Source organism: Temnothorax nylanderi, unplaced genomic scaffold, assembly GCF_030848795.1.
Source record: "Temnothorax nylanderi isolate EJ_2023f unplaced genomic scaffold, tnyl_v1.0 TNYL_tig0013_pilon, whole genome shotgun sequence".
NCBI lineage: Eukaryota > Metazoa > Arthropoda > Insecta > Hymenoptera > Formicidae > Temnothorax > Temnothorax nylanderi.
Genome location: NW_027249075.1, coordinates 2,119,379 through 2,130,080, shown reverse-complemented (window position 1 = coordinate 2,130,080; position 10,702 = coordinate 2,119,379). Strand labels below are relative to the sequence as shown.

The window sequence follows — 10,702 nt, the reverse complement described above, 5'->3', positions numbered from 1 at the left end:
GATGGAAATATCCCGGCGTTCCCGACGGCATCGTAACGGAGCGTCTCGGAGCATCGAGGGAGGACCGTGGCGTGTTTCAAGGGAGAGAAGCGGCGTACCCGGAAGGGACGGCGACGACGGCGGCGATCGGGCGGTGAGCGAATATATCACGTACATATATATCATTCGCGCGAGCCTAATTATCCGCTTGTCTCGTTCGGCGATCCGTCGGGACGACCCGACGCCATTGCGTCATAGGGATTAGCATTAGCAGTCCTTTTACGCCATCATGGCGAAACGCAGGAGGTTTCCTTTGAACCGAGATGCAATCGAGAACGGTCGGGGGGAGAGAGAGAGAGAGAGAGAGAGAGAGGGGGGCGGCGGTCCGTTCTACGAATAGATCCATCAAGCAAAACTGCCGCTAAGAATAGGCGGAGCGTCCGACAATTTTTGAGGGACACCGGCCGGCGGCTTTCAGGCCCGCCCTGCGTTCTACGGAGCCCGGAGTCCGGAGTCGCGTGTGCCGTGTGCCGTGTGAGGTCGGAACGAAATAAGTCGTCCGGGAGCGATTCTCGCGCGGATTAGAGGCGATGGAAAGTCGAGGTCGCCCTTGACGTAAGCGCGCCTACCGCGCTCGTAGATACACAAATACGCTGACGCCTTTTCGCGTATATCGCGTTCCGAGAAGCACACACGACACGCTCGCGCAGGATAACGCGCGCGGCGGTATTAAGACGCCGATTGGCTTGGGAGTTATTAATCGCGATCGAGAGCCGACGGGAATCGTTCACCCCGCGCGCTCCGGCTTTATTGAATTTATTAGCGGCGCCGATCGCCGACGCGCGATCGCGATCTTTGATGCAAATGCCGCCGCCGCCGCCGTCGGCGCCGCCAAGTTGGCTCGCGATAAACAGGCGGTAACAAGTGGGTGTTTAGCTCGCTCCGGATATTTTTACGCTTTTTAAGCCTCGAGTCGATGCAATCTTTCCTTGATTTATTCACTTAATATTCAGGTATTCAAACGTGTAATAAAACGACGTTTGAACTAAATGCATAACGGATTAAACTGCGTTGCAATCGAAACCGGCGTTTCCCTCCCCCCTCCCACTCTCCTCTGTCCGCGTAACTCGATGCAACTCGCTATGCAGAGGAGTGTCGCGTATCTACGCCTCTATGGGTGAATCAGATACGTCAAATAAAACCCCCTCGAAATAAAAGCGAAACATCCCGCTTAGGCGTGGGCGGTAGATATATAGCGTGTACGTGCTATTTGGGTCGAATTCTTCGTCCCAATATCGGAATATAGCTGCGCGTCAATTTCGGTCCTGCAACAAACGGTTCTCTACATCTCTCCCTCCCCCCCCCCCCCCCGGCCTTGACATCGACCGTGCCGATTGCTTGCAGCTACGCAGTTGTAACCGAGTGCATCACCGACCGCCGCCACCTCCTAGAACGGGCACCGCGAATACCCGATCGTATATTTGAATAGCGTAAGCCAAGCAATCTCGGGACAACAGGTCTGAATTCGCTGGAGCATCGTCTCATTAACATTTATTCTGCGCGTCAACACAGAGCGGAGAACGATGGGGCGGGGACGTACGAGTTTCTATTCAATTACTGTTGCCGCGGTATATAAAGCAAAAAGCAAACGCCACGCGATCCATCCATATCCATATTTTACGCGAAAAACGTGGTCGATGACGAATCTTGGCGTCCGTGGTGGTGGACACCCTCCCCGCGCGCGGCAATCGGTTCGCGACTACTTTCGCGAATGACGGTGCATCGACGCCGACGCGAGGCGATCTTTATAGATACCGTCGGCCTTGTCCTTGACATCGACCGCGGCGCGGCGTCCCGACGATACGCAGGCGGCCCGTGGTTACTTACATCGAGATACCCGATACACGCGGAACACAGCCGAGAAATGTACCCGTGGAGGGGTTCACCTCCGTCGTCGGATGGGGGGGTATTTAAAGAGGGATATATAGGGGACGCTAGATCTATATCAGCGGACGCTGAGAATATTTCATAAGATTACGTAAAACTTTTCGGGAGCTTCGTTCACGGACAAGTAACGAGAGATATTAATGAGCGTAATAAATAATAGGTTGTTTGCGATCTATAAGTGGCTCGCTCTCTCTCCTTCGTGATTTTTTTGTTTACGCGCCATGCGCTAGAAATGCGATTTGCAACTCCGCGACTACTCCGTTCCGGCTGTTTTATCGTGGAGGGAGAGTTTCGAGTTATTTCTGTATCTACATTCTACATCGACATTATGCACAAAACAGAATTGCTCGAAATAAAACAAGGACAAGTTCGACTAATCTCGTACAACGCGAATAAGATCGTATTCCACTACTATTTATTAACGCGGTTACATTCCGCGTCGGTTGTGACTGGTGGACAGAATTGGACGTCTATGTGTAAACAATATCTAAGTGTAGACTCCGTAACTTATCTCTTTACCGCAGTAACTTATACATCACACGTACACGTTCCGCATCGATATCTATTAAACAATTCATTTCTAATAGTTAGAAAAGAAAAATATATATAAAATCGACGGAATAATTTAGAAAGGAAGGAATCCAGAATTCTCAAATGTGTATTGCATAATAGAAACAATATTTATTTACATGTCTCACAACTGAATTATACATATAAATGCGTGGTATAGTTTTTACGAATAAAAAATGTTTCGTAATGTGAGGCTAAAGGTTACTTACTTTTCCTCTTCATAGTTTTAGGCTTTGCCCTCGGTTTTTTGCCTCGATTATCGCCTCGACTTTTCTTTCCACGTCCTTTAGTTTTTTCCTTCGCTTTCGCCGCGCGTAAATCTTTCTTCATCCTCGGGTCGACTATTTTATATCGACCTTTCACCCCGGGTGGCCGAACGGACCGTTTTTGCGCGGTATGTTTCTTCGCTACGATATACTTAACTTCCTTTTTTGGCTCCTGACGTGCTTTCTTGTACAACCTAAATCAAATTAAAGAGTGAATTATGATGGTACATTCATCAGAATATTCAGAATAAAACGTTCTAAACATCTCATACTTACGCTTTAACTTGTCTGGCCTTCTCTGTACTGCTAATGTCCGTATTATCCATCAATGCTTCTACTTTCTTCTTGGCCTTATCAAGTTTGCGCATTGCGCGTTTCTTTTTCCTTGCTTTAGCTTCCATTACTTTCTTAATAGGTCTCACATTCAAGTCTTCCACCCTCTTTTTATATTCATCGGCAAGTTCTTTAGGTACAGGCACGTCCTTCTTCATATGTTTTTCCTCGTCCTTCACAAACCAATCGGGCAATTTCTCGTCGTTGAACGCATATCTATTCCAAGCCGAGTCAAACAAGTCTCTTCGAGATTTTTTACTTTGAATTAGTAACGATCCGAGCGCTAAATCTTCGGGAGTCAATTTCTTTTTCTTCGGCTTTTTATCTGATTAAATTATAAACAAACACGTATATTGATATAAGTAGTTACAATTATTAATAGTCTCAATCGGTAAAATGCATAATAAAATGCATAATAAAACTTCTTTACCTGTTTCTCGTGGCACTATTTCAAAACCATCCTTTCCACCGATCTTTTTCATTTTTTTATTAGGCGCCATCATTTCTTCCACATCATAATCCGAATCTGTGTCATCACTTTCACTGATTTTGCGTTTCCGTTTCTTTTCCTCATCTACTTTCTCTTGCATGTTCTTCTCTTCTCCGAGGACATATCCACCTTTCTTCTTGTACTGCTCAATCATTTTATCCATTTCATAATCTGCGTCGTCTTCATTCTCTAAGTTTTTAAATACATCTTTCTCAAACCAGAGTGCTGCTTTATGAGCTCTTTTAGTTTCTTTGTCCCGGAAATCTAGATCAGTTAACAACGGCGTGCTTTCAGGATCTTTAAATTGTCGTTTCTTTTGTGGTTTACTTGTACTTTCATCGTCCGAATCGTCCAAACCTGTATTAAAATAATAAACTTATAGATTCTAAAAAATTGAGAATATTAGTCGGCCTGACTGGCAGTAATTTATTAATAAAATAACAACGTTTCAACCCTTACTTTGGGTCCTTTTCAAGTTAATGTTACATAATGGAACATTAACTTGAAAAGGACCCAAAGTAAGGGTTGAAACGTTATTTTATTAATAAATTACTGCCAGTCAGGCCGACTAATATTCTCAATTTGTTATTGCATCACTGGCGAATAATTATCTTATTTAATTTTATAGATTCTAAGATTCTGTTACAAATTCAAACAGTAAGTCAGAAACAAGATATAAATCTTTTAGCTGGAAGAGAATTATTTGATTAATTATATTGAAATCAGTATTAATATTTTATGCATAATACCTAGTCCAGATTCTTCGCTATTTGTATCGTCATCTGATGCATCAGTATCACTTTCCTCGCTATCCTCTGATTTATAGTATAAACCCTTGCTGTCCAAGTGACTTGTATCTTTTTCATACTGAATCGTTTTCGGTTTCACTTCCTCGTCCGACTCCACATCGCTCTCCGCTAAGACGTCAGGCGTTTGATTTGTAACTTGCTCTAATTGCTGATAGGTCTGAATCTGATCTAATTTAAACAAATCGTCTCCTTCTAATTTAGGTCCCTCGTCGCTCTTGTGAATCATTTTCAAATTGAGTCGTTCGTTCAGCTTCTGCCTTTCTTTATTAGCTTTCTTCTTTTTGCGTTTTAACTCTCTAGCTTCTGCTTCCCGGAGGTCGGCGATCTGTTTTTGAATTTCCTCGTCTTCCAAATCCTCCTGTTCCTCGAGGCTAATGGTTGCAGGTGCGGCAGTAACTTCATCCTTAACTGTATTCTCCACTTCTTTCGTTTCAGTTTGCGACTCTTTCAACGCCTTCCACCAACTAAGTAGAAGCTTCAAATCTTTTCGCCCAAGTACTTTAATATCCTTGCAACATTCCCTAATTTCTTTAGTTGTTTTCTCGTGCTTGTCGATAACTTCGTTGTCTATCACTATTTCGGAAGCATTCTGCAAAGCTTCTAATGCATCTTCACAGGCAATAAACTCTTTTGCAGATAATTTATGATATAATGTGTAATCATTCTCAGGATATCCTTCTGCTTTAGCTTTCTTTTGTTTTTCTGGATGAAAAACATTTAATTTGTTCCCAGTTTCTATTTGTAAGTCAGAAAAGACATGTTTTGGATCAAAGAACTTAGGATCCAACTTATCAGGAGCAATATAATATTGACAAACTACAAAAATTTCTGCAGATTCACTACGTGAGGCTTGAGGTTTAGTAGCATGTACCTGTAATTAATTTCATAGTAATAAAATAATAGATAACAATTAATAAATTTGCCTTAAATGATATTAACCTTACCTTCTTAAACAATTGTTTTAGCACCCAGACCAATGGGTTATAATCTTTAGATCGAAATACTTTTGTTACAAACCAACCACCAGCTTTTAAAAATTGAGTAGCTAATTTAAGAGCTGATAATGTCAAAACAGCTTGTTGATATGCATCATGAATCCAACTTTTTCCCACATTGGGAGCACCATCGTTTAAAACAACGTCAGCCTTCCATGTTTTCAATTCACGTGAGATAGCAACTCTACATTTATCCGTTGTAATATCCTCTACAAGACTGAGACATCCCGGGATAGGCTTTATCGGAAATAAATCTACACCGATAACTATCGATGATATTGGCATATTTTGCCTGGCAACTTGCATCCAGCCGCCGGGTGCAGCACATAAATCGATGCATACTCTGGACTTTTGAAGAAACTCAAATTTCCGATTTAACTGAATTAACTTGAAAGCCGCACGTGACCTATAACCTGAACAAAACGTTCAATTTTAGTAATTATTTAGATGATATGATTAACTGCTAAACGTTTGATTAAAATACTACCGTATTTGAAGCTAATATAACTTTTAATTTAGTAATTTAACTAGTATGTATAAATTAATATTACCTGTTTCTTTAGCTAGTTGATAGTATTTATCTTTCCTCTGCTTTCCAATCTTTGATTTTTTCCCCATTTTAATTTAAGATATTTTAATTTTTTATATAGATAAATACGCATGTATTAATTGCGTATAGTTATTATTAAGAACCTGTACAGCGTGGTCTTCAATCACGCGAGACTCATGATATAGGTTAGGAATGTTCCACCTGAATATGCTGATACGAATATTTGTGTGTGTGCCAACTTGACAAACTACTTTACTTTTCCGTGATCTTAACGTTTATTGGTAGGACCGTAAAGTTGTCGAGTATTCTAATTGGCTCTCGAGTAGGGACTTTTTAATATGGATGTCAATCCGTTTTCTCGCATGTTTGTGCACGTGGTGCACTATTTGTGCACGACTTCAGTGCAAGTGGCGCAAGTGCACTCGTTTTTAATGTAGCGTAGATTCAACTCCATGGTGAAGGAGTTTCTTTGCCTCGCTTTCCACAAAGTATATCATCTTTCCAATATATAAAAGGAAGAAACGAAGGAAAAATGTGGAAAGTCGTAGTTCGTGGAATCCGAGAAACGTTGGAGCGACGTGTTTGTCGCACCAACGTTTACTCACAATCGTCGCAGGATAACGCGAAAAATGAAGTCAAGACGAGCTTGACATGCCAACAGAAATTTCTTCCACCAGTATTTATCACTTGTGACAAAGGCTTTTGCGGATCAGCTAAAAGCTCCGGTGCTAAAAACAAGCAACACGATTGGAATACCAAGCACAGTTGGTCCGAGGCTGTCGGCTGGGTAAATACGTTTTTCAAAACAAAACCTGTTGTAATGTTATGCAACACACATCTTGGCAACACTAAAAAGTCTTTATCGCTAATATGTGGCCTATATTTTTATTTTATTAGTCCAGCGTACTGGCGGCTGGATGGGTCGTATGCCAGACGCTTTGTCTCCGCAAAAGAGTCTTCGACAGAGATAGCAATGAGACCTCGAAAAGCAAATTACGTGGTTACTCTCGAGTTTCATTCATACTTATGCAATTATTAAATTTACATCCAAGAAAAATCCTGCCGGTTACTAACTGTACTGGCACTAGCAATAAACTAGCAAAAACATCCAACCTGCAGGAATCAGACTCACAATGGACTGCAGAGAAACCATTTGGTCCTATCACCATTGAAGAGGTGAGGATGTTATTTTGCAGACATTATACTCTGTAATGTTATAGGCACAAATTATATTGAGATGAAAGCTTACAACAGTCTATATTTCTCCTAAATAAATATTTCAAAAAGCATTTGTATACATAATGTATGCTAGCATATGTAAAAAAAACTCAGTATTTTATGCAAAAATGTTCTTAATCGCGTTTCTTTATATTGATATTGTAGTTACAAGTATCCAGTATACATTTTTTTCGCTTATTTATTTTCTGACAAATTCGAAGATATTTTCTCTTCAGCAAAAATTTCTTTTATTTATTTGTTTTGATATGATTGTAATTATCGCGATATTATCTTTGTAATCCATGCAGATAATTTATATTCACATGTATCATAATTCAGTGACTTGTTATTTTCTTGTCTTTTGTAAACAAGATATATTTTTGGAGTTAAATTTTGTAATATATTTAGTGAAGCGCATTACAAAAATTATAGAATAAATGAAGACTTGTACATCTATTTCTTTCAGTCTTTTTTCTTTTAATTTTTTTTTTAGGAAAATTATTTTATTCCCTGTGTGTGTAGAGAGGCCAATGTAGAGTTTCATATTTTTATAGATTTTCTGTATCCATAGGCATTCAAAGAGGCAGCCGATGAATTTACAAATACCCATAAAATAGTGGTAGGAGAATACGAACTTCGTTATGGTATTAAAGCCTTAGAGGAAAAACGTTATAAAGACGCTTTAGCGCATTTTTCCGCGGGCGCTAAATTATCATCTCCCGGAAGCATGTTTAATTTAGGTCTATGTTACGAATTAGGCATTGGAACTTTGGCAGATCAAGCAAAGGTACATTCTAATATCTAGATAATATTTAGAGATGCGAGAAACAGCTTTAAAACATACGTCATTTAATCACGAAAATCTCTTTTCGATCCCTGCACGAAGATAAGAAAGATATTCGACTTATATAAAATTAAAAAATATGGACGATTTAAAAATGTGAAGAGAGATATGCCTGCAAAAAAATATATATATATAAAAGTATAATTTTCCTTCAGGCTGCAAAATATTACAATGATGCCGCGGCTCACGATCATGCCGATGCGTTATATAATTTGGGAGTTTTCCATGCCCAAGGAAGGGGCGGTTTACCAATCAATATTGATACCGCACGCACTTATTTCATCAGAGCATCAAGATTGGGCCAGGTACAAGCGCAACATGCCCTTGATTTAGAAAAAGCTGAAATTCAATCAAAGAAAAATACCGCTCCTGTACCGAACATAAATCTTAAAAATTCAGGTTTAGATAAGAGTGACGGAAATGATACGCACGTTAAATTAAGCGATTTCACGTTATATACAAATGTTGATGACACATTCAGTCCAATCACAAAGTCCAGCAAAGTATTTTTAGAGTTTCTCGGCTTAAAAGAGCCTAGTCAAGCACCCATTATGATAAGTACCAACGATTGTCGCGTGCCATATTAAAAAGTACATTTGTTATCTTACAATTAGTGTAAGACCAAGTGGAATCAGGTTTAGTGATATAGGATAATTCCTACTAGTATTATTTTATACATGTACTATGTTTTTATTTTTCTTTTTTTATGCGCATAGTATTTTTGCAGGAATATATTATAAGCATGCGATATCGATGCAATATTTGCTCAATTTACAATATATCGCAATATATTCAGAATTTTGCTGTAGATTCGAAATCCCATTCCCACATTTTTTGCGTATCATTACCTTCATATTTTTCATTTGAAAGGAAGCAGTTTTATGCTTAGTGCTTAAAAAAAAATTTTTTTTTTTTAATTATTAACATGTTATTCTATGATACATTATATCAATACATATTGATGATGTGATTTTTCAATGACTTTATATTTATACATATATAATAGTACTTAATTCTCGTGTTTGAGTTTGAACTTGACTGTGATGTGCGATCAAAAGAATTACGAAAATATACATGACACAAGACGACTGAAATTCGAAGATTGGGTATTATACCTCACAAAAACTTCCTAATCCGTGTAAGAACAGTAATAGTGTAACATGTGATAGATCATAATCGACATTTTTGTTGGATGCATGTTTCGTCTTACATTGAAAAATCTCATTTTATGTCTGAAGACGTATACTAGATTTAAGATTTTGTTTGGCACAAACAACAGTAATATTTAGCGATGTGCGCTTGTGCTATGCACAGTGCAGAAAGTGTATGTACGGGTATAGTACATATAGTATACATAATACAAAAATAATGTTTTTATAATTGTACAATTTTTTCAACATTATCCTCCTCCCAGACGAGATTACTGCAGTTGCAGTTGTAGACTGCGCTTCACCAATGCGCATTACGTTGCAACACAGTTTTTCTTACAAACTCGCTATGATTGGCGTATAAATTTATTTCCTTATTTACGTCCATCCACCTTACATTACGCGCGTCATCTCCAGCCTTCAACGCGTGCTTCCCAACGACATTGTTTTCCTCGTCGTGAAAATTTATAGCCACTGTCTCCATCCAAGCGTTATCCGTATTTCGCGGGTCGTCTACATATCCCTTGTAAATCTCGTCGCCTTTCGTAAAGAACTCCATTATAGAATTTTGTAGGACCTTCCTCTCGGTGTCATCCATTTCCAGAAAGTTTAGCGCTTCCTCCATGAATTCTCTCATTAGAGTGGCAGAAACTGTCTCATTTGGATCAACCATACCCCCAGGTATGGCCCATTCTCCGGAATCACGTCTCTGTATCGCGACGAATTGTAATACAGGTTTTCCCGTGTTCTTGTTTACTTCCACGGTCCCCGTATTATCGCGTTTCCATCGTGTGACGATAGGATCGGCAGCGTGATTCGGTCCCCAACGGCCGAGAAGTCCTCGGCCAACGATACCGGTTCGTCCTACAGGATTTAAGGGGTAACCATCCGCGTTCACGATATAGTCACCCGTAAAACTCTTTCGATTCACCTTGTCTGTCAAGAATTATATTTCAAATACAGACGCGGTAATAACTTGCCTCGCATGCGCAATATTGCTCTAGTCTAGCCTACGTAAATTGATGTTAACCTAAGAAACGTGACTTCCACCATTTATTTTTCTTCCGTCAATTTTTCAATTCGTGACAATTGTTCTGAATTTATCAGTTAGACGAATAGAAAAAGGGTAATTACCGTCCACCGTGTTCCATTTTGGTTTGAAGGTGGGCTCGTTGATTTCTGGATCGGCCCAAGGTTTACCCTTGAGAACATTAGCGGTATATGCGACCGGTTTGTACTCGGGATAATCGACTGTCCACGGTACTTTTTCCTCCGGTACTGCAAATCTCTTTACGTTACTGGACGGATACAAACCCTGCCGACACTTTTGATGAAGCATTCTCGCGTATCTGATACTCATTTAACTATTCCTTCTAGAAAAGGAAAATCAATGTGACAACAGCATGCTTGGCTACCTCCAGTGACGTAATTGACGATTCGTAGGCCTTGCATATCATGTATTATTTTTTTCTGAATTCGAGATAAAAAGAAAGCGAAACAGATAATGAATTTATCTGCCATAAATTATATGTATATTATCAATATATATATTA

At 39.6% G+C, this 10,702-nt stretch overlaps 3 protein-coding genes across 3 annotated transcripts; 1 reads left to right on the top strand and 2 right to left on the bottom strand.

The window, feature by feature from the left end:
- Positions 1-2,583: 2,583 nt before the first annotated feature.
- LOC139768065 (pre-rRNA 2'-O-ribose RNA methyltransferase FTSJ3) lies at positions 2,584-6,145 on the bottom strand. Its single transcript, XM_071697903.1, has 6 exons — positions 5,941-6,145; positions 5,339-5,802; positions 4,335-5,265; positions 3,526-3,942; positions 3,039-3,420; positions 2,584-2,956 (listed from the first exon to the last, which is right to left on the bottom strand). The coding sequence occupies exons 1-6, from the start codon at positions 6,005-6,007 to the stop codon at positions 2,698-2,700; spliced, it is 2,520 nt and encodes an 839-aa protein (XP_071554004.1). The 5' UTR covers positions 6,008-6,145; the 3' UTR covers positions 2,584-2,697.
- Positions 6,146-6,344: 199 nt separating this feature from the next.
- LOC139768057 (uncharacterized) lies at positions 6,345-9,381 on the top strand. The gene is made up of 4 exons (XM_071697894.1): positions 6,345-6,726; positions 6,837-7,115; positions 7,729-7,944; positions 8,157-9,381. Exons 1-4 carry the CDS (start codon positions 6,472-6,474, stop codon positions 8,586-8,588), a joined length of 1,182 nt encoding a protein of 393 aa, XP_071553995.1. The 5' UTR covers positions 6,345-6,471; the 3' UTR covers positions 8,589-9,381.
- Positions 8,666-10,564, bottom strand: LOC139768060 (ADP-ribose pyrophosphatase, mitochondrial). The gene is made up of 2 exons (XM_071697898.1): positions 10,284-10,564; positions 8,666-10,085 (listed from the first exon to the last, which is right to left on the bottom strand). The coding sequence occupies exons 1-2, from the start codon at positions 10,507-10,509 to the stop codon at positions 9,451-9,453; spliced, it is 861 nt and encodes a 286-aa protein (XP_071553999.1). The 5' UTR covers positions 10,510-10,564; the 3' UTR covers positions 8,666-9,450.
- Positions 10,565-10,702: the final 138 nt, after the last annotated feature.

Coding starts and splice junctions, on each gene's coding strand:
- LOC139768060 (XM_071697898.1), bottom strand. CDS start 10,509: ATGAGTATCAGATACGCGAGAATGCTTCATCAAAAGTGTCGGCAGGGT. Junction 10,086..10,283: donor AAAATGGAACACGGTGGACG/GTAATTACCCTT, acceptor AATTCTTGACAG/ACAAGGTGAATCGAAAGAGT.
- LOC139768065 (XM_071697903.1), bottom strand. CDS start 6,007: ATGGGGAAAAAATCAAAGATTGGAAAGCAGAGGAAAGATAAATACTAT. Junction 3,421..3,525: donor AATAGTGCCACGAGAAACAG/GTAAAGAAGTTT, acceptor TAATTTAATCAG/ATAAAAAGCCGAAGAAAAAG. Junction 2,957..3,038: donor AAGGCCAGACAAGTTAAAGC/GTAAGTATGAGA, acceptor AATTTGATTTAG/GTTGTACAAGAAAGCACGTC.
- LOC139768057 (XM_071697894.1), top strand. CDS start 6,472: ATGTGGAAAGTCGTAGTTCGTGGAATCCGAGAAACGTTGGAGCGACGT. Junction 6,727..6,836: donor GGTCCGAGGCTGTCGGCTGG/GTAAATACGTTT, acceptor TTATTTTATTAG/TCCAGCGTACTGGCGGCTGG. Junction 7,945..8,156: donor CTTTGGCAGATCAAGCAAAG/GTACATTCTAAT, acceptor ATTTTCCTTCAG/GCTGCAAAATATTACAATGA.